The 22810-nt window shown below is 38.5% G+C and overlaps 4 protein-coding genes across 5 annotated transcripts; 2 read left to right on the forward strand and 2 right to left on the reverse strand.

The window, feature by feature from the left end:
- Positions 1-455: 455 nt before the first annotated feature.
- Positions 456-6000, reverse strand: LOC106747135 (isovaleryl-CoA dehydrogenase, mitochondrial). Of its 2 annotated transcripts, XM_014624461.1 has the most exons (9): positions 5796-6000; positions 5500-5700; positions 4370-4459; positions 3986-4207; positions 3537-3864; positions 2886-2979; positions 2509-2599; positions 2253-2421; positions 457-2111 (listed from the first exon to the last, which is right to left on the reverse strand). In XM_014624461.1, the coding sequence occupies exons 2-9, from the start codon at positions 5638-5640 to the stop codon at positions 1975-1977; spliced, it is 1272 nt and encodes a 423-aa protein (XP_014479947.1). In that variant the 5' UTR covers positions 5641-5700; positions 5796-6000; the 3' UTR covers positions 457-1974. The 2 variants fall into 2 exon arrangements, with proteins under 2 accessions (XP_014479948.1, XP_014479947.1); XM_014624462.1 differs by lacking the exons at positions 5500-5700; positions 5796-6000 and adding an exon at positions 5009-5142 and having other exon boundaries at positions 456-2111.
- A 4182-nt stretch (positions 6001-10182) lies between these two features.
- LOC106747141 (DNA-directed RNA polymerase III subunit RPC2) lies at positions 10183-15372 on the forward strand. The gene is made up of 10 exons (XM_014624473.1): positions 10183-10321; positions 10437-10509; positions 10883-11037; positions 11143-11322; positions 11402-12861; positions 12956-13548; positions 13864-14110; positions 14263-14427; positions 14520-14650; positions 14930-15372. The coding sequence occupies exons 2-10, from the start codon at positions 10438-10440 to the stop codon at positions 15347-15349; spliced, it is 3423 nt and encodes a 1140-aa protein (XP_014479959.1). The 5' UTR covers positions 10183-10321; position 10437; the 3' UTR covers positions 15350-15372.
- LOC106747142 (pyridoxal kinase) lies at positions 15369-17933 on the reverse strand. The gene is made up of 7 exons (XM_014624474.1): positions 17588-17933; positions 16901-17000; positions 16681-16824; positions 16478-16598; positions 16137-16279; positions 15887-16066; positions 15369-15803 (listed from the first exon to the last, which is right to left on the reverse strand). The coding sequence occupies exons 1-7, from the start codon at positions 17678-17680 to the stop codon at positions 15694-15696; spliced, it is 891 nt and encodes a 296-aa protein (XP_014479960.1). The 5' UTR covers positions 17681-17933; the 3' UTR covers positions 15369-15693.
- Positions 17934-19493: 1560 nt separating this feature from the next.
- LOC106747144 (protein TBRG4) lies at positions 19494-22744 on the forward strand. Its single transcript, XM_014624475.1, has 10 exons — positions 19494-19816; positions 19945-20089; positions 20228-20635; positions 20965-21114; positions 21210-21455; positions 21559-21700; positions 21799-21882; positions 21954-22118; positions 22219-22297; positions 22477-22744. Exons 2-10 carry the CDS (start codon positions 19949-19951, stop codon positions 22688-22690), a joined length of 1629 nt encoding a protein of 542 aa, XP_014479961.1. The 5' UTR covers positions 19494-19816; positions 19945-19948; the 3' UTR covers positions 22691-22744.
- The last annotated feature ends 66 nt before the right edge of the window (positions 22745-22810 follow it).

Genomic DNA, 22810 nt, shown 5'->3' on the forward strand with positions numbered 1-22810 from the left:
CAATTTAATGCAGTAACATTCAAATATACGGAATGATAATATACAGTGGTGACAATATATGGGGAGGAATCAAGGTGAAGAAATTAATTTCCACGATTGTTCATGCAAAATAACATAACTTTATTGACACAATTCCGGAAATATTTCTTAGAACACTTGTTTCTTCAAAATCCATCATGAATGGGGCAGACGTATATCCACGAAAGAGAACACAACGAGCAGACATTTTTCATCGCACCAAATTCCGTATAACAGATTCCTCATTTATTAATTTAATATGAAATTATTAAAAATAATTTTCTAGTACATATTGACTACAAATTCAACTTGGTACAACTATTTTATTTCCAATGTTGAATACTACTCCAATAATACTATTCCAACAACGTTACCGATCAAGTTATTATTTCAATATGAGATATTACGTTGTGTTATCTAATTAATTGTATTAATATAAATTGCTTAATCAAACATGAACTTAATTAATATCGACCGTCGAATCTTTCGTATAAGAAAAATGACGGTTGAACCCATCAAAGAATTTGTCATTAATAATTGACGAAGATGGGAGGTTTAATCAACAGATAATCAGGCTGTAAGTCATACGAATGGGTGAGACTGAAGGGCGACTTCCTGGTCGACGAATACTTACATAGGTCTCGTAAAAGTTGCCTATGGAGAACTTGAGAGCCATCCTCGGTCTGTAAAAATCCATTTGCTCAGCCTTCTCTCAGCTCCTTCCTGGTGATGATCGCTCTGCCGCCTATCACGGATGACGGAGAACTTCTCCCCTATATGAACTGGTTCGATGTAATTAGTTTGGCTGCACTGTCATTAACAGAGACTAGATCTGAGCTTCGAAAAGAGAGAGAGAGAGAGAGAGAGAGAGAGAGAAAGCGTGCGAGGAAGAGAAGATAAGAAAACGCGCGTATATATATGTGTTAAGACTTAAATTAGCAACCTATAGCGCGAAAGGTTAGTTAATTGCAATCTCCGCTTAGGCCGCTCTAGTGACTCAATTATCTCAATTTGTATTATCCATACATATCGCTGGTACGCGATATGAAAGATCAATAGTACGCAGTAGTGCTGATCTATTAATCCACCGACTGACTGAGTCGATCGCTGATAATCCTTGAAGAGGATCACTTCAAGAAACTAGCCTGGCCCAATCTCTGTGAATACGTATATTTTGTAAAATTAGAGGCTTGCAAAATCATTAAACTTAACAAGAACACATACAGGTCGTTTTTGTTTATAAAATGTACCATGTTTATCTGTTTTTGCATAGTACATGATATACACATTTTTTAAACGTATAAAATAACAATATGTGTGTGTGTGTGTGTGTGTGTGTGTGTGTGTGTGTGTAAAAAATGTTAGAAGAATGTATAAAGGATTAACTTTATAATCATCATTTATTAGCTGCTTCGTAATAAACAAAGCAGCTAATAAATGAACAAAAAAACTATAAAAAATATATAATAACTATCGGAACATCACCAATCAGTATAAAAATATAGAGATGTAAATATCATTATTAGAGTTCCATAAGTTATTTTTCATAGCGGTTTGTATACTAATAGCCATTGTCTAATAGCTGTTAGCCCTTATGACAGATCTTTTTAAAACAAGTTTTACCCAACTATGATATATCACCACTGGTAGGTCACATATAGAAAACTCCATTAACGTAACTCTATTCTCTAGGCACAGAAACGTGGAAAATTTCCAATCACGCGCATTATTTTTGAATATTTACGCATCACAACTGCTGCCTCGAAGCATCGTTGCCGATTTATCAATAACTAACAGTCATCATGCATGAATATTTGGACATAACGTGCCTGATTGGAGATTTTCGATGTCACTATGCCTAGGGAATGAAGCTACATTAATGGAGTCTTTTGGTTTAAGTATATTTTGACCTGAATAATTAAAATATGCGGATTGACAGCAGCTCTCGTCATTTTTCTACTGGAGATATTCTTCGGTGATTGCACGGGCGATGACCAAACGTCGTACTTCGTTGGTGCCCGCACCGATGTCGTATAGTTTCGCGTCTCGCAGCAACCGTCCTACCGGGTAATCATTGGTATAACCATTTCCGCCTAGTGTGACAGAAAAAAAACAGAGAATGTAAGTGAAAGTCTACTGAAGGAATACGAATACCTTCACCGAAAACGGTTTTAAATATAATGACATAGTAAACGCATAAAGGTCTCCATCAAATTGTTCCATGAAAAATTTACCAAGTATTTGCATGGCGTCCAATGCCCCTTTTACAGCGTTCTCACTGTTATAAAGGAGCGCTGAGGCGCAATCCTTGCGGTTTCTCTGACCGTTGTCGCAGGATTTCGCGATGGTGTAAAGGTAAGTCTTGCCCGTGCACAGATTTGTATACATATTCGCTAACTTCGACTAAAACGTAATGACGCCACTTTAGTCAATTGAGATCAATCGAGATTACGGAACATTGCGAATTAAACAACGCTCCGACGATCTTACCTGTATCATTTGAAATTGTGCAATAGGTTGGTTGAATTGCTTCCTCGTATGAGCGTATTCAAAAGCGACGTCGCAACAAGACTGTAGGACTCTGGAAATTACGTTCATATTACATAACATCAGATGCGTGAACCTAATAATCGAATCGAAAACTATCCTCTCTCTTTCTCCCCCTCCCTCCCCTCCTCCTCTCTCTCTCTCTCCCTCTTTACGTTTTACGAGAAACAGAGAGAGTGAGAGAAGAGAGAGAGAGAATCATTAACAATTCTGTCTTTAGTACCGAGACGCCTCATCCTTTCGTTGAAAAGCGAGAAATAGATTATTCAAGTAAAATTCTGTTATTTGCACGTTTCGTTTAATTTGAATTAAATGCTCACCCTAATGGGCCAGCGGCCAATATCAGTCGTTCATAGTCCAATCCACTGAAGAGTACATAAACGCCCTTGTTGACTTCTCCCAATATGTTTGCGACTGTAACGAAAATTTATAAACTTACCAAAAAATGTTTCAAAAATCAACGCTGTAACGGCTATTGGATATGCAAGTTATACCACAGGGGTAGACCAACAATTCAACAGGGTTATAAATATTCAAAAAATGAAGATTATGAGAACCGACTCTCTCTTTATCTTCATTCATCTCTATAACTAAACCGTAAATGACACATGTTTATTTAATATTAAACATGTATCTTACCATATATATTATATATATAAAATTAGTTCTCCAAGCTTAATTTGCTTCTCGAGTTAATACTTTGTCCTTTATTTGTTTTCGTGAACATTCAGTTCACATTAGTTTATTCTTTGAGGAAAAGGTACGACCTGAAAGTGTTGACTTTTAGAAAAAAACCAAGAAGAACGCGGCATCAACACAGAAGCCAAAAATATAGCCATATCGCGAAAGCTTAAAATATAGTTTTCCAACTTAAACGACCAAACTGTGTCAATATACATATATATATATTCAACAAATAGAATTCTCTCTTTATTTCTACACCGAGATTTTTCGTCGGAGCGTCTTTTTACCTGGAACTTTGCAATCTTCAAAAATCAATTCCGACGTGTTGGAGCCGCGCATTCCCACTTTGTCTAGCTTCTGCCCTGTGCTGAAACCCTCCATTCCGCGTTCCACAATGAAAGCGGTGATGCCATGCTGTGGTTTATCCGCGTTTAGATCGGTCTTCGCGTAGACAATCAACGTTTCCGCATCTGGGCCGTTGGTGATCCAGAATTTATTCCCGTTCAACACATAATAGTCGCCTTTCTTCTCAGCTTTTAGTTTCATGGAGACAACGTCAGAGCCGGCTTCTGACTCTGACATTGCCAAAGCGCCAAAGTGCTCACCGCTACACATCTGAAATTTCGTATATCACAAATCATTCATGTAACTTGATGAGTTTGTGAGCATAGAAGAAAAGAATATATTATTAAGTTAGATACATATATAAGATATTGTATATTTATAAATGAGTTACCTTGGGCAAGTATTTGTGCTTCTGCTCTTCCGTGCCATTTCTGTGGATCTGGTTCATGCAGAGATTTGAATGTGCACCATAACTCAACCCAATAGCAGCTGATGCCCTGCTTATTTCTTCTATAATAATTACATGATCAAGGTATGTACCACCTGTGCCACCATACTCTGTCTTGATCGTAACGCCCAACAAGCCCAATTTGCCCAATTTTTGCCAAAACTCCTATATCGTTCATATCAAATAGTTAAGAATAATTCTTTTTATAAGATTTGATTTCTGATATAACATAAAATGTTTTAAGTTTTTAAAATTCTCTTTATAATTTTTACAAATTAAGATTGCTCCTTACATTATAAGCATTTTTTTATTAAAAAAAACACTCACTTTCAACTCATCGAAATTATTCTTCTTGTCGATTTCGGCAGCTTTGGGAGCCAATTCCTTTTGGACAAGATTGAAAACCATCGAGCGAAGCTAAATGAAAATTTCTTGATTATTAAGTGTTAAGATTTTCAAACATGAAAAAAAGAAAATATATATAATAATATGTAAAGGCAAATGTAATAATAAAATATTAAAAAGTCTATGTGAAAATAATGTTAATATAATTAAACATCCTATTGTTGTTCTTTCTATAGTTGTTATTATTTTATTATTATACAATATTCGGAATAACTCGGGAAAAATATTATACATAAAATTATATATAATTATATATATCTACACAAAATAAAAATACTCTTGAGTGAAAAGCGAAAGAAATGTTTTGATTGAATTAAGTGTTTACACATCATCGACAGCCATAAACGTTAGCATTTATTTCAATTACATTCGTATAACAGTATAAATATTTTTTAGATGTAGGATATATATAATTATATATATAATTATATATATATATATGATCATATATATAGACATATATAGACAAAATTCATGTATAATCATTTTTTTCCGGGAATTTCTATGCAAAAAATATATTATTGAATTGTTAGGAATTGGATTCTCAATTCATATCTGGACCTCAATTCATATCTCAAAAAATTCGCGGATCCGTAGATAACTCGAACTTCAAGTGTGACATTTATCCGTTGCCCGAATAATCGGGTATCAAAATAACGTCAGATCCGAATGAACTTTGAAGCTCTACCACTATATATAGAACAATCATATTTTATGTTTTGTCACGACCCGGTCGGTAATGTCAATGCGAAGTAATGATTGGATAAGTCGGGATTAAAGATGAAAGATTGCAAATTAAACGTTCTGCTGAACGCGGCTATTGCTTATATATGTAATATTACTATATAGCCGGTCGTCCTATGCTACTTATAAGTAACTGTCTCAAAAACAAAGACAGAAGATTATATAATTAAATATATATATATATATTTAATTATGTATATATATATATATATATATATATCTCGCTTAATATTCCCACACTGTGGTTATGAGACAAAACTTTTCTGATCCTGGTCATATAGAAGTATTATATATATGATATTACTAACCTCTTTCTGTTCATCACTCAATCCAAACAGATCGTCATTTATCTTATAATATTGTGAAAGACATCTCACTGTAACTTTATTAGCACAATTTGCGAGATTCACAATGTGTCGCAAATTGACAAAAGAACGTGCCAGATTCATTTTATTTGGTGATCAATACACTAATCGATGTCACTTTTAAATATTCCACGTGTCACCTGCCTGATAAGATAAAGGTCTCTTCATAAAATATATGTTTTTTATTGAATGCAAAAAATAAAATATTCCATATGGATAAAAATAATGAAAATACTTACAGCGATCGTCGTTCAAGAAATTTAAAGTATGCACGATAGTAAAAATAAGTTAATTGGAATATCAATATTTAATATATAATATTAATATTTAATGTTACTTTTACGATAATATACTGCAGAATAGACACTAGGTTTTCGATGTTTCGACATGATTAAAGTTGCGTTCAGTTTAAAAAATTAGAGACTTCACTTTGCTCTGATCCAGTCGAAAGTTGTGAAAGGTATTTCATTGGTTATTATCTTACATATTATCTTAAGATAATTTCAGAGCAAACCGATGTTCAGCAGAACGTTTAGTTTGCAACTGTTGGGAGTTTCTTGTGCTGACATTGGATTATTCCTGTAGATAGAATCTAAAAGCATAATCTAATCTCAGTTTAGAAAACTTCCAACAGTTGCAGATTAAACGTTCTGTTGAACGTGACCAATGTCTTCGATTTGCAAAAACTAACACATCTCGTATCGACGTTGTGACCAGATGTCACTAGCTTAGTGAAATAATCAACGTTTAATCCCGCCGAACCTTGAGAAGGAAAGTTCCCCACGGATTCCGTTGCCCGTTCACGGTCGCCAGGGCGTTATTTTTGAGAGCTTTGCCCAAGCTCCAGGCCAGGGAAGCTGGACCGGCCAAGTCTCCCCAGATACGCCTTTACTGATAGGGGATATATAGAGGGATTCCCTCCCTGCTAAAGTTGTCGTCCCCGAAGAGATGTTCGGGTTACCGGACGCTCGCCTCAGACACTGGGTATGGGGATAGGGAAATACGAAAAATTGAACACGTACCTCGTGAGAGTATCGAAGATGAAGTCTATTTAAAAAAAAAAAATGAAGTAATAACCAAATTTACTGGTCTATAAATCCTATGAGCTTAATAAACGAATCTTATGTAACTAGTTTTCTGATCTCACGCGGTCTAAGCCGTAAAATTACACATATATGTAAAACATAATTTCTCTACGGACCGCTACGCCGAATAAATAAAATTATTATCCCCACGCGTCGTAGTTCGGGGATTTCTTGACGTTTATATATCTATCCCGACGCAAGACTGTCGTCGCGAACACGTCGGGACCCGATCGGACGCGCACGGCGGAATGACGCAACATGCGTCGCCTACCGTACCGGGTAGCCCTTTAATCCCGTCGACGATGGGACTCTTTCTCTCTTTTAAAACTTGGTTGTACAGTTCCGACCACCGGTGCCGCGTTCCGAGCCGAATTTTACATTGGATGCCTCGGTTCCCAGACGGGAAGTCTCTGTTTTACGGAAAGTTACGAAGGGGAACAGTGGCAATTTTTCAGCGCACTTACCGTCGCCAGGCGATCGGTCGTTTCCCCGCGTCTCTCTGGGCCTCCACCAGGAGATTTGCACCAGGGCATCTTCGTCAGCTTCCTCCTGCGTCAGCAACTTCTCCAGTGTCACCTCATCTGCGCAATTCTCCGCTCTTTTTCCCCAATGTACGTCCTCTCGCTTCCCGTTACTGCGCGCCTTTCCTTCTTCTTGCGTTTTCAAATATTCTTCCCCCTCCGCGACGCTTCCCGAATCGCCGACGGCCTCCGCCAATCATCATCGCCCCTCGCATTCGTATTCATTTCTTTCGGTGACCTTCCTCTTCTTTTGTTTCGCCGCTCCTCTCTCCGCGGCTGGTCTTCCGGTTGCAACGTATCAAGGTTTCTGCCCACAGAATGCGGAAATGTTTGTCGCGTGGCAAGTAATGACGCGGCCAATAAACTTTTAGTTCTCGTGGAAAAATGGCATGATGATGAAACTAGCTACCGCTGGTGTCAGTTCTTGCCGCGCGGCAAGCGTTACCGCGTCCTGTGGGCAGAAACCACTAACCCGTCAGTTCCCAACGCACCCTCCAGGTGACACAACAATAGGTCTGTTCGTTTTCGCTGCACCGTTGAACTAGTGCAATAAGTTGAAGTGAGAAAATATATACTTGTCTCGCTTCAATTAATTGCACTAGTTCAACGGTGTTTCAAAATAAGTCCGGACGTTACAGTATCTAAACTGAACATTCAAGATACGTTGGTTAGCAGTGTTATTTCGATGGTTTATAAGTCAAAAATATTAGGTCTGTTCGTTTTCGCACCGTATCAAACCTTGATTTTTGACTTATAAACCATCGAAATAACACTGCTAACCAACGTATCTTGAATGTTCAGTTTAGATACTGTAACGTCCGGACTTATTTTGAAACACCGTTGAACTAGTGCAATTAATTGAAGCGAGACAAGTATATATTTTCTCACTTCAACTTATTGCACTAGTTCAACGGTGCAGCGAAAACGAACAGACCTATTGTTGTGTCACCTGGAGGGTGCGTTGGGAACTGACGGGTTAGTGGTTTCTGCCCACAGGACGCGGTAACGCTTGCCGCGCGGCAAGAACTGACACCAGCGGTAGCTAGTTTCATCATCATGCCATTTTTCCACGAGAACTAAAAGTTTATTGGCCGCGTCATTACTTGCCACGCGACAAACATTTCCGCATTCTGTGGNAACCGACGTGTTGTAAAAGAGTCTTAAAATCGATGGATCAACTATAGACAAGAGATAACCGTAATCTCTCAATGCGATAAGGCATCCCGTTGCTAACATAAACAGGAGCATGAAACCTAAATCCAAGCATCACTCAGGACCGATGCGGCCATATCATACCGATGGAATGAATTTCTTCCATCTCCACGACTCCATCAGTCAACCAGAAAACGACTCTCAGCGACAAAGCAACGTATAATAAAGCGCGCATTCGTTGAGAAGGCGATTCTTTTCTCGTAATTAGCTTTTGGTACTTGTGTACTTATATACTTTGGAATATATTAGTCATAAAATCCGACTGTGTAGCAATTATTTTCTTCTACCCCTCATTTCTCGGATGTTGCGAAATCGCGGACCGCATCATCATCTCACGCAGCGCCGGAACATCCGAGACCGAGGCAGGAGAACAAGCGGCTCTGATTTCTCACCAGATTCATCGATCGTTTCGCCAGACTCCGGAGACCCAGGGTTAAACTCAGTGAAAAGCAGAGTGACCTAAAAAGCGGAGGTCATCACTCTGTTTTGACCGTCCACGTAAAGTCACTGATTTTACTACTTTCAAATTTCCCTATATAGTTATCTATCGTGGACGTAACAATACTCATCATCATTCATGGCCAACATCTCAATGTCTGAGAGAGACTAGGCCCTCCCCCCCTACTTCTTTTCTCAACCTTTGCATATGCATGGGTGCGCACACAGATCGTACACATGCATATGGGACCTACAGTTTAACGCCGGTTCCGAACGGCAAAGTTGCAGAGAGAAGTTTTCTTGGCATGAGTTATAACTCTTGGTAGTTTGCCAGACCACCGAAGAGGAGCTACAAGCGTATGAAAAATTTTTCTTTGGTTCTGCCGGGGAGCGAACCCGGGACCTCTAGCGTAATAGACTAGTGCGCTGTATACCATACCACGCTCACGCTTTCGGTTTAGGTACTAGTGACTTTAGAACAAGTTATCAACACTGAATAAAAGCGATACATAAGCGAAAAATAAATAAATAAATAAATTCTGAAAAACTCAAAACCTATAAATTTGGTTTCCTTAGGTTCCAAAACATGAGATTGCCTAAGAGGCAACAGAAATTTGTGGTTTCAATTCATTTGGGAACTGACGGGTTAATATCGAGTATTATATGATTATTTATCAATATCGACTGTTTAGTATTTAAATCTTTATAATGCATAAAATATTTGCTATTGCATATTTTATGCAATAGCAAATAACCGTGTGTTGCCCGATCTCATTATTGAAAAAAGGCCCACCCATTGTCGTTAATAATCTTTTTGGAATTAAACAATTTGAAAAAAAAAATGTTTTGACTTGCCTCTCAATAAAGTCCTAGGCATAAAGCCCGTACCAGAAGGGTTATTAATTCGGGTCTACAATAGGTATATTCGGGTGTATTCAGGTGTACAATAGATGTAAGCCTTGAACCCTAGGAAATTGACCAATCATAATCAATAATTTTCCTTATATTCGGCCGTGATTGGCCAATTTCTTGTGGCTTAAAGTTTACCACGCTTGTTGTAGATTTGATCCTAAACCCGTATCAAACTACGGATTGAAGATTGAGATTGAATTAAAGTTTGACCAATCAGTGCAAGGTTCATTAAATTTCATCAAATCTGAATTTAGTTAGTTTTGTACTGATTGGTCAAATTCAATCTCAAATCTCAATTTCTAATCCGTAGTCCAATACGGGTTTTGGTCTACGACAGGTGTTTAAAGACGAATAATCGTCAAGATAACATCAGATTCGAATGAACTTTAAAGCTGTGTTCGTCGTTGGTTGATCACCTTGGTTGATCACCTGAACATTCTCGAACGCGATGCACACCATTCTCTTCACGGGTGCACCCGAGTGAAGTTTTCCGACGCAGCTTTAGTCGAATCATTCAGCTGAGAAGAGTAGGGTGATATTGTAAATCCGGACTAACTATTATATCCGGATGTACTATTAAAAATTCAGCAACCACATGTATGTAGGGCCGTAACAAGCGCGTTTGAGAGAATGAGATGAACAAGTAGAAAAATATTAATTTTCAACGATAAATATTAACTTTTAACGCTGCATTGTTTTTATTACGGTCCAGAATGGACAATAATACGAAGGGGAACATGGACGCAGGAAAGAAAAGTACACGCGAGACTACGTTTCCACTCAAGGTATGTATACGTACGAAATTATCTATTTACATTGTAATACTTATGTACAAAGTATCTTTTCACGCGGAACTTGTAAATATGTTTCTTTGCAAAATGAAGAGAGAAAGAGATGGTAGAATTATGAGTAATTATTGTTATTATTATTGGTATAGGTCTACGTTTTGGTGGTTATTATTAATGGTCCACATTTGGACCAAACCAAAAATAGAAGATATTGCAGAATATCTTTACTTGAATGAATATCTTTATTCGAAAGAGATATATCTTTAAACGCTTTTTAGAGTTTTTTTACTTCGCTATCAACGTGTTCAACTGTGACAATCTTAAACTATTTATTGTGTATTGTTTTGATTAATATAAATTATGTTATTAGAACAAATGGAAATTAGTACCAGAATTTTTGAAGGATAGAGGCTTAGTGAAACATCACATTGATTCCTTCAATTATTTCATCAGTGAAGATATAAAAAAAATTGTCAAGGCAAATGAGGTGGTATATAGTGATGCAGATCCACTTTTTTACATAAGGTAAGATCTATGATTGTTATATCGTTTTAAGAAATACAAATATCTTTATGTAACAACGAGATATCTTGCGGGAGGTTTACTTGATTTAATAATCTTCCTTTCCAGATATTTAGATATACGTGTAGGTGACCCTGAGTTTGATGAAACGCTCAATGACATCCAACGAAAGCCTTATCCACACGAATGTCGCTTAAGAGATTTAACTTATGCCGCTCCTATCATAGTAGATGTACAATATATCAGGGAAAACCAAGCCATAATAAAAAAAAATATAACAATTGGAAGGTGCGTGATAATTGGAAGGATAAAATAAATACACAGTAGTAACGATTGCTAATAAATGTTATATATGTGATAATTGCAGGATGCCGATTATGCTACGTAGTGCGAATTGCAGACTGACTGGCCTGACAGCTTTTGAGTTGTCGAAGAGGGATGAGTGTCCTCACGATCCTGGCGGTTATTTTATCATAAAAGGACAAGAGAAAGTAATTTTGATACAGGAACAGATGGTTCGGAATAGAATACTTCTGGAGGAAGACAATAAAGGGAACATCGCCGCGTACTGCAACAGTTCTACTCACGAGAGAAAAACCAAGACCACTATCGTCGGGAAATCTGGCAGATATTACATGAAGCACAATATCTTCCAGGACGATATATTAGTGGTTGTGATTTTCAAAGCTATGGGCATACAGAGCGACCAGGATATCATGATGAGGATCGGCACCGAGCATGAGTATCAAAATAAATTTGAATGGAGCTTACGGGAGTGCCAGGACTTGAATATCTCCACGCAGACTCAAGCATTGATGTATCTCAATAACAAACGCACGCAGCCGAGGGTTTTTAACGCGGACGAAATGAAGGATGTGCTGGCCGCGAACGTGTTGTCCCACGTCCCGGTCAAGAATTTCAGCTTCCAGCGCAAGACGATCCATCTGGCATTCATGGTGAGAAGAGTGATGATGGCACAGTCTAACAAAAAGCTGCTCGACGACAGGGATTTCGTCGGGAACAAGCGTCTGGAGGTGGCTGGCTCTCTCCTATCTCTGATGTTCGAGGATCTGTTTAAACGATACAATTGGGAGTTGAAGCAGATCGCCGATAAGAACATCCCGAAGATCAAGGCGGCGCAATTCGACATAGTCAAGCACATGCGGCAAGATCAGATCACCAACGGCCTGGTCTTCGCTATATCGACCGGCAATTGGAAGATCAAGAGATTTAAGATGGAAAGGCAAGGTGCAACGCAGGTGTTGTCACGTTTATCTTACATCTCGGCAATCGGTATGATGACGCGAGTCCATTCGCAGTTTGAGAAAACCAGACAAGTGTCTGGGCCGCGTTCGTTACACCTGTCGCAATGGGGCATGCTGTGTCCGTCCGACACCCCCGAGGGAGAGTCCTGCGGCCTGGTGAAGAATCTCGCTCTGATGGCCCACATCACCACGGACGAGCCGGAGGATAACATCGTGTCGGTGTTATCCACTCTCGGTATAGACCTTATTAATATGCTCGGCAGACAGGAGATCAAGTACAAAGATATATGGCTGGTTCTCGTTAACGGAGTTATCCAAGGTGTCACGAAGCAGCACAAGTGGCTGGTATACTTTCTGAAGAAATTGCGCAGGCGAGGTCGCATCAGCAGTTACGTGTCGATCTACCTGCAGGACAATTGCAAGTGCGTTCACATCAGCACCGATGGCGGGAGGCTGTGCAGGCCGTACTTCATCGTGGAGAACGGACGACTCATCGTCACGGCGAAGGACATGAAATTGTTCGATAAAAAGATCCTGCAGTTCGAGGACTTCGTGACAATGGGTGGGTGATGCGAGGCTATGGATCTCTTTACGTTACCTCGTTTCTTTTCCCATGAATAACCTTCGCTTGATCCTCCCGTATTTTCTTCTCCTAGGCTTGATCGAGTACCTGGACGTCAACGAGGAGAACGACGCTCTCATCGCGCTCGGTGAAGAGGACATCAAAGCGACGACTACGCATATGGAGATCGAGACGTTCACGATCTTGGGTGTGTGCGCCGGTCTGATTCCGTACCCCCATCACAACCAAAGCCCGAGGAACACTTACCAATGCGCCATGGGTAGACAGGCCGCGGGCACGATAGGATACAACCAACGTAAACGCATGGACACGGTGATGTACAATCTGGTGTATCCGCAAACGCCTATAGTGAGGACGAAGACGTCCGGGATGATCAAATACAACGAGCTGCCGGCTGGCGAGAACGCGATTGTGGCTATAATGTCGTACGGCGGGTATGACATCGAGGACGCGCTCGTAGTCAACAAGGCCTCCCTCGACAGGGGATACGGAAGATGTTTAGTGTATCGAAGCACGAAGGCTGTCTTGAAGAGGTACCCCAATCAAACGTACGATAGAATCATGGGTCCATCGGTGGAGAGCAACACCAACAAGGTCGTGTGGAAGCACGATATCCTGGACGCCGACGGAATCGCAATGCCGGGCGAAAGAGCGGACGATAAAAAGGTATGCATCTCCTATTCAACAGAGTGCCTGTTACCTGGAAAACCTGGGTTTCTCTCGCGGGATTTACTCACACCTGGAGAGATCGCAGGGAATTCTCGGGGAATTTTAAGCGCACATTTTGTTTGCAAGCTATATTTATCTATATAGACAAATGGTGCGTGGTTGACTGAATTTTATCGCCCGGAAAATCAGAGAATTCCCCGAGCATTTTCTTCGGATTTGAGTAGACCACCCCTGTTCGGGTTTCGTTGTATCTGTACACGGCGTAACTGGGGATGCCCGTTGGATCTATCATTCGAATCGCACGATGTTTAGGTGCTGGTGAACAAATCGGTGCCGTCGCAATCGATCGATCCGGTAAACACCGGCGACGCTCCAGCGAGACCGCAATACCGCGAGGCAGAAGTATCCTACAAGGGTCTGGAGCCAGCGTATGTAGAGCAGTCCTTGTTGACTAGCAACGCCGATGACTCATTTCTGATAAAACTGCTGATGCGACAAACTCGGAGACCCGAAATCGGTGATAAACTAAGCAGCCGTCACGGGCAGAAAGGTGTCATCGGTAAGATCACCTGGATCTTTTCATTTCGTATGGACTGGCATATTAATAGCTTTAACGTACGAAGTTGTGCCTTTCTAATGCATTTCTCACGGGAAAAACTCGAATATAGATGTTTCGATGTCTCGATATATAAAAAGTCGTCTCTCGTTCAGGTTCAATCGTGGACCCGGAAGATCTGCCGTTCAACGATCAAGGCATAGTCCCCGATATAATTATGAACCCGCATGGTTTCCCGTCTAGAATGACAATCGGTAAATTGATAGAGATACTCGCAGGTAAAGTGGGCATTCTGAACGGTGAATTCCACGATGCAACAGGTACGTTTACGTAAGAAGAGAGTAGATCCGAGATAAGATCTATCGGCGAGACTCTGAATTTTTCACCGTGTTCTTCACCCCCTCCCCCCCAGCGTTCGGCGGTTCCAAAGTGACGGATCTCGCTGAGGAAATGCAGAAGCATGGTTACAACGCCTTGGGGAAAGATTGCTTCTACAGCGGCATGACCGGAGAACCGATGGAAGCTTACATATACACTGGAACGGTAAGTTCGTGAGGGCAGGATCATTCGAATCGAAATGTTTCCGAGAGAACAGTTCAGTTCCAAAAGTCTGCGAAATTGTCAGACACGCGTCTCTTCTCCACTTCCCGTCCTCTAACGAGTGACGAAAAAGTGCTTGTCGCCGGAAGATGTTTCAGTGTTCGGTTAGAAACAATTTGAAGCTAATGGTCTTCCCACCAGTTCATTCGATTGTAACGAACAGGCGGGCGGATAAACACGGTCGTGTTATACCCCGAATGACACATGAAATTTGACGTACAGGTTTATTACCAAAGATTGAAGCACATGGTACAGGACAAGATACACGCTCGTGCCAAAGGACCAAGAGTGGTGATGACTCGACAGCCGACAGAGGGACGTTCCAAGGACGGTGGTTTACGTTTCGGCGAGATGGAGCGCGATTGTCTGGTCGCTTACGGCGCCAGCATGATGCTGATAGAGAGGCTTATGTTGTCGAGCGATGGCGTCAAGGTCGACGTCTGTAACAACTGCGGGCTGATGGGTTATAGTGGTTGGTGCCAAGGCTGCCGTTCCAATTCCAATATATCCTCGGTCATGATGCCTTACGCGTGTAAACTGCTACTTCACGAGCTACAATCCATGAACATTGTGCCCCGTTTGAAACTAAGGGACTATCGCGAGAGAGGTCACACGGAGAAACGGAAATATAAATCCAAATGAAAGAAAGTTACGTGAAATATAAGTTAATAGTGTCAGTTTTGTATTATTCTGGAAGACAAATACATTGGTCTTGTGTTTTAATATTTAATCTTTAGGTAAATCTATATCCTTTCCTCGCGTCAATGTAAATGCGATATGTGCGGCTCAACAAGTGCACATTTAGTTTAGTTAAGCGTCATAAACGTTTTACATTCCATATAATACATATATATATAATATATTGTCCACAATTCTCTATAATAAAATATAATAAACAAATATAATTATGTATATATAAACGTGTGTGTTTGTGTGTGTATGTATAAACAGCTTTTGAACTTTTTCTTAACTTAATCTATCGCGCGTCAAAGGGGTTCTGCAATTAGACGGGTTTCAGGATTTTCAATATTGTTTTTGCTTTGTATCAGCCGTAACTCGATCTTTCTAGCAGGTTGTGATTCATCACTCGCATACGCTGTAAAGAATTGATTGTTAAATTATACCAGCCTGTTTCTCATGTGATCTATATATATACATAAATAGAACAAACTAATTTACTTTTTGAATATTCATAAGTATTAAGTAATACACTGTACAGAGAGTTTAGAGTTTTTTCCATGGCAATTTTAATGTCATTTTGTAAGTGTATATGTGCAAGAAATAGCGCAGCAAAGAGGTCTCCAGAGCCTGTGAAAGTTGCTGGTATTTTAGGAATGTCCATCTTAATTAACGTATCATCTGAAAAAAATTGTTATAATAAATTCCTAGTTGTTAAAAACTTAAGATTATTTTACAGTGCATAATCAACCTTTTGTAGCACTAACTACTGCTGTTAATTTGCTGTTAAGCTCGGTTGAAGATACAGCTATAGTTTGTGGCCCAATTTGATGCAATTCCTTTAATGCATTTTGCAGTTCACTCATACTGGTAATTTTTTTATCTGTTAATAATCTGAGAAAATAAATAAGAATAATATGTAAATGACTGTAAAGTAACTTTAAAAAAAGAATTTTAATAAAAGATAAGGGCCAATTTTTTTCCAAGTATTGTTGGCAGTGTTATAGTTGCAACAGTGATCAGTATATTGAAGATAACGATATAGAAATCAATGATACAATATATATTGGTACACATTAGTATCATACATACTCCAATTCAAATTGATTTGGTGTTAACACATCTGCCAATGGTATTATCTCCTCCTTATAAATTTTCTTCAGAGATTCAGGAACATACATCTTTCCATTGTCACCCATGACAGGATCACAAACTAGCAAAGAACAGACACAACCAAGATTAATCATGAGATCACCTAGAAAATTATTTGTTTTTTTATTTAAAAGATAATTTACCATAGATAAGATTTGGGTATTTGCGTTTTAATGTTGTAACCAGCAGCGATATTCTTTTTAGGAAAGAAGCTGAACCAACATAGCCAGTAAGTAGATATGTGTATTTATCCAAGTTATTCTGCGTAAGACCATCGACTAGGTCATCTAAGAATTGTTTTATCTTGAGAAAATCCTTATCATTAAAGAAACACGTTATATATAGCCTTACTTGGTATCATACCTAGATTTTTATCGTCAAGTATCTGGCCTTCAACGACTTTATAGCCGGTATGATTGGACAATTGTACGGAATTAATTGCATCAACTTCAAAGCCTAACAACTGTAAAAAATCGATCTCCTCAATCATACAATAATTTTACGTAAAAAAAAATTATCTCTTAAATTATCTTAACCACTTGCGCTACGATTTAACTTTCGGTTGCCGTGCTCTACAATATAACACGAACACGAATATAACACAAACTACAAGAATTTTCGTGTAAAAAAATCCGTACGACATACCGTATCGATTCTGAAATATTTCCAAGCTATCGATGACACTATGCGATGCCGTGCACTTTGAAACTGTAGCTCGAATAATGAACGATCTAATTGTTAGCCGACGTGACGGACACGTCATTTTTGTTTTTGTTTCTGCGATAAATGCCTATCGACGTGGCATACACATCGCTGGCGGTTTTGGAACGAAAGCATCTCGATGTGCGTGGTACCGTCTTTATAGCGCAAGTGGTTAAGGACCACATGGCAGATAATCAAAAGTGAGCATGAAAAAAATCTTAGGGAGGAAAAATATTACGTGTCGCACAGAAATAATTTATTTATTAATTATTATATAATTATGTATTTCATAAGATAACGAACTCATAACTGATAGAAAAATCTCAGATTTTTCCACAAGATTTTTACCTGCAACGGAAAAGTAGCGCTCTTATTCCCGACATATCCTGACACTACGTGACTCTGAATTGAAAGAATGCGTGGAGTTTTTGCGGAATACATGATGATTAATTTATATACTGAACTGTTAATATATTAATACTAGACTTAACTTTCAAACAACTTAACAGGACATCCACAATACTGCTCGATTTAGCGCATACGATGTCTTATATGCACTACAGACACGTATATACACCAACACCGTGTATGTCACAAATAGATGCCAGAAATAGACGTATTGGATAGAATTTTAGGATGTGATAACGTACACAACCGAAACCGTGCTTATACATGTGCATTCTATTCTTCGGCAGGCTTCGGATAGTAAAAGAGGACAGAGATAAAATAAAAATACCAATGTCTCTACAGGTATTTAACTATAGATATTCTATTTTGGTCTTTAATATTCGTATTTTGGTCTTTAATATTCGTATTTAAAGACCAAAATAGAATATCTATAGTTAGATACCTGTAGAGACATTGGTATTTTTATTTTATCTCTGTCCTCTTTTACTATCCGAAACCTGCCGAAGAATAGAATGCACATGTATATGCACGGTTTCGGTTGTGTACGTTATTTTATCTTGTGTTGTAATGCATATAAGTCATCGTATTATTAATATATATTAATATATATTTATATATATTAATAATACATATCAATATTTTATGTTTAAAAATTAAAGATTCGCATTTGAAAACCAAAATAACAGGAATGTCCATAGTAGGTATATACGTGTTCAGGCTCTGGTGTTTTGATTTACTATTTTCTTATCGAGCGAAAATTTACCATTTTCTTACCAAACATTTCTTACGACAACGAAACTTATTAACGTGACATTGCTTGCGTTTTTTCTCGTTGCCTGTTTGGCAAGAAAAATGAGAAAACATTAGCTGCGTTCAGCGAAGAAAACAGCTTCGTAACTGTTGTAACATTAATAAATCTGATTGGTGTATGTTCTTAATTTGGTTGAATGTAAGAACATATACCAATCAGATTCACGAATTTTACAATAGTTGCAAAACTGCTTTTTGAAAATAGCCGTTAGGGAGTTCTTGCAATACTTTCAGATACGGTAAACGCTACAATGCGTTCCGATATTCATGCCAGTATTGCGAATCTACAATTTGTGTCACATATCTATAGATTCGAAATGTTGCCAGTGAATATCGGAACGCATTTTAGCGTTCACCGTATCTGAAAAATGTTATTCCCGATCATTCCTGATGCAAAAACTCCCTATTACCTCTTATTATCCGAATTTAGTCGAAGTATGGAACACACGTGGAATGTATGTACATGGCTTTCGGTTGATGCGTTATTCCCTCCATTGCATTTCTGTGTGGTTACACGGCAATTTCTGTAATCACGTGCACACGTGCGAGCAATGATGTGCTGTCGTGGGGATTAAATGGGAATCGCGCACGCGCATTGAGTGAACGCTGCAAATTGTCACTAATGTATATATTTTCCTGAAATGTTAAGTCTACAATGAGAATTTAAGGCATAAGCCTTAAGAAATTGATCAATCACAATTCATTGTTCTTTTATAATTCGATTGATTATTCTTTTATAATTCGATTGATTTTATAATGTGATTGGTCAATTTCTTACAATTTAAGGCTTACTACACCTATTGTGGACCTAACTTTAGGTATTGTTGAACTCCCAGCGCGTAAGCATTGATCTATTCTTTATAGCTGAACTGCACTAATTCATGAAATTCACATAAACTAAAGCGTAAGAATTGTATATGCACATTTCACACATTTTGATACATATGTAAATTTCTTGACTAGTGCGACCAGTTCAGCTATAAAGAACAGACCACATATATACAGTGGTACACAGAAAGGTTGTTATACTTTCTTTTATGAGTTTCCCAATGCATCTCGTTAACCGACCAGTTGTCATATTATTAAATATATAAAAATTAAATATGTGTAAATTACAATGTAAATAGTATTAAATATAACTCTGTCAAGTCGCATAAGACACACTAATATTATCAAATAAACTCGAACGGCTAAAAATGGTGGATGGTATATCTTCTCTCGTCTACAATTTTTGTCTATGGTCGGGTGCATGGTGGTCACCTAACCTAAATATGTGCTCCTAATGATCGAGAATAATTTGTAGTAGTCGTTGACTTTTTCTCAATAACGCTCCTTCTCCCTTCTGTATTTGTTTATAACGTAAGTCAGATATTTTTTGCCGATCATGCCGATAACGCACAATCGTCGCGCGACTCAACGTACGGGAATTGACAGCGTACAACTGATCCCGGGCTTCGTTGATGATTATATAAATAATCGTTTTGCAGGCTGATGATAATGCTGCAGTTCAGCGCGTCCCTCTATTCTGCGACCGCCAGGCTCACGCCACGCTCGTCCTGGCGTTTCACCGCTCTCATAGCCAATAACTCCAGCACAGCGATCACCAGCGAGCAACCCGCTGCATCTATCAAGGTGAAGTGCGATTGACAATCATATTTCTCACTTGTTGCGTGCGAACTTTCATAATAGGAACAGCCAATTCCATGTGTACTCCATTGTTCAGGTAATCCTTTGACGGATAGGGTTATCAGTAGTTTGCTTTATTTGCAGGAAGACGAAGGCCCTAAGTATGCAAAGATGCAAAAGCATATTTTACAGAAAGAAGAGCAGCATAAGTTGAAGGAGATGGGATCCCAGATAAAAATTAATTTACCTGAAATTAGTGAAAACGACAAGTTCGTCGAAAAGTTTCAAACTGCTGAGTCTGTAAATGACTTGTTGGACATGGCAATGTTACCAAATCTCTCTGTACCTAATGCCTTGAAGCTTATATCACAAATAACGAATGAGATAAACAGTGGAAAATCACAAGTGACAAACATTGAGACTGATCAGAGGTTTGTTCACCTCAGAAAAATAGTTAAGACTAATGGCCAGATCAAATTTGATTCAGAAACATCTAACGATTATGACGATCTTTCAAAGTATTCTCAATTGTCCACACCTGCTATGATTGCTGTGAGTATTTAACAGTTATATGCCAACTTTCTATTCTGACATTGACATATTTTTCCTGCAGATAAGTATAGTAGTATATAATAATAAAGGTCTGTGTATATATAATTATAAAAAAGTTTCTTCAAATGTAAGACCCAGAAGATACATATATGTACATTAAGTTATTCTTAATAATTACATGAATATAAGCAGAAGGTAGATATAAGGAAATGCAAGTATAAAACAGGTGGAAGCAAAGAAAGAAAAATTTCGTACTAATTGCATATGGCATTTGATAATTAGAACTCAAGACAAAATTTACTGATATTTAAAAAATTATCTTTTCAAAGATGATAGCGTCATTGAGGGAACAAGGAAAAAGGAACACACCGCTACTAAGAATGCTGTCGTATAATATTGTCAAATACAATATGAAATTAAATGTGAAGCAGTGCGCAACTTTGTTGTACAGCATGGCTATATTGAATTTTCCAGATAAGGTATATACATACTTGAGTATGCATATATTGATAACGTGTGATTTCTAGTTTCCCATATACGATGATAATGATTAATATGAAGAATGATGTAACAGGTACTGTTAGAAAAAGTCATGGCCGACTTGCTACAATGTTTACCGACAAGCACCAACGCTGCTACAAATAAATATATCATAACATCGCTAGGATTTCTGCACTATAAGAACGAAGACGTGCTCGACGTGTTCTGCGACACGCTCTTCAACACATCGGTAGAATACAAATTGCATCATTACTCGTCGATTCTGCAAACGTTCGCGGCCTTGTGCTATAAATCGCAGAAGGCGAACACTTTTATCAAAGTACGTGAAGAGCCATCACGATGTTCTGTCTTTTGCTTATTATGTTAGACGCCTGACACTTGAACTCTCGTGAACATTTCATCAATTGTTGTTTATTCACCAGGATTTCGCGCAGCAAGTGAATCCGTTTCTTGTGTCCTCGGCGGAATGGTTGGACATTGTCTGGTCGTTAACGGTTCTGAACTTTGTGCAGCAACGGCAGGTCGAGTCTGTATTGCATTCTACGTTTACAACGAAGTTGAACGGTTCGTATTTACTGTAAATTTGTAATGCGTTACTACTACTTTACATTATTACGCTTCAGTGTATCAATGGCGTTAATTTAATCGCTGTCTTGCTTCAGACTCTTCCAAGCTAAATGTGTCGAAGAAATTAAAATTATTCAACATCAATGCCTTTGCGCAGTTTGGGATGAAAGACTACAAAGGTACTTATTCGGAAATATATTATTGGTGCCATACCTTCGATGGTTTCACGCGTCATCGTTTAAAATTACAGGGCCATTTTTGGACAAAGACTCTGCAATGTTCGTGGATATACCTTTAATTAGAGCAAAGTCGAAGCAAACGTACACAGATGCATTATCAGAGACACTGAAGAATTTGTTCCCATCACAGTCTCACTACAAAATCAATGTCGACACGAATATGGGATTTTTACTAGGTAATTGTTTTGACAATGTATTGAAGTGAATTTCAGATAAGCAGATGTATACGTTGTATCGATTTTCATGATCAAGTAACATTGTTCCCGATTATCGTAGATGCCGAGTATCGTATGGATGAAAAACACAAACCTATAGCGGTCGAAAATTGGAACGAACAGTCTAAAGATGTGAGGAGGTATGTTAGAAGTAATCAAGAAGCAGCCAGATACTATTATGTGCCATGAAAAACAATCTACAATTTGATAAAACTTTTAAGGCGCAGTATTTCCTCGTCTTCAAATATTAATCACATTCTAGCTTGAAAATATCTTGAAACGTAAATACAAATTTAACGATTAACATCTTGTATTTCAGGATAGGAATAGTGGTACACGACTACCATGATTATTGTCGAGGACAGAGCGATCTCTTAGGATCTGTATATTTATATACACAGCTATTAAAAGCCCAAGGATACGACCTTTTAACAATTTCATACGAAAATTTCAGTATACAAGACAAGCTCGAGAAGCGAATCAATTTCTTGAAACAATGTATGAGAAATGTACAGGAAAAGAAATCGACGTAGTAGTGAAATATTGGACTCAGTCTAAATTAAATAAATATGAAGAAAATGTATAAATAGATGTCATCTTCATTACTCCATACACAATATTTCCAGAATTGAAAATGTTGGAATATTGTTTAC

This window comes from Dinoponera quadriceps, unplaced genomic scaffold, assembly GCF_001313825.1.
Source record: "Dinoponera quadriceps isolate SergipeBrazil2010 unplaced genomic scaffold, ASM131382v1 scaffold2111, whole genome shotgun sequence".
Taxonomy (NCBI): domain Eukaryota; kingdom Metazoa; phylum Arthropoda; class Insecta; order Hymenoptera; family Formicidae; genus Dinoponera; species Dinoponera quadriceps.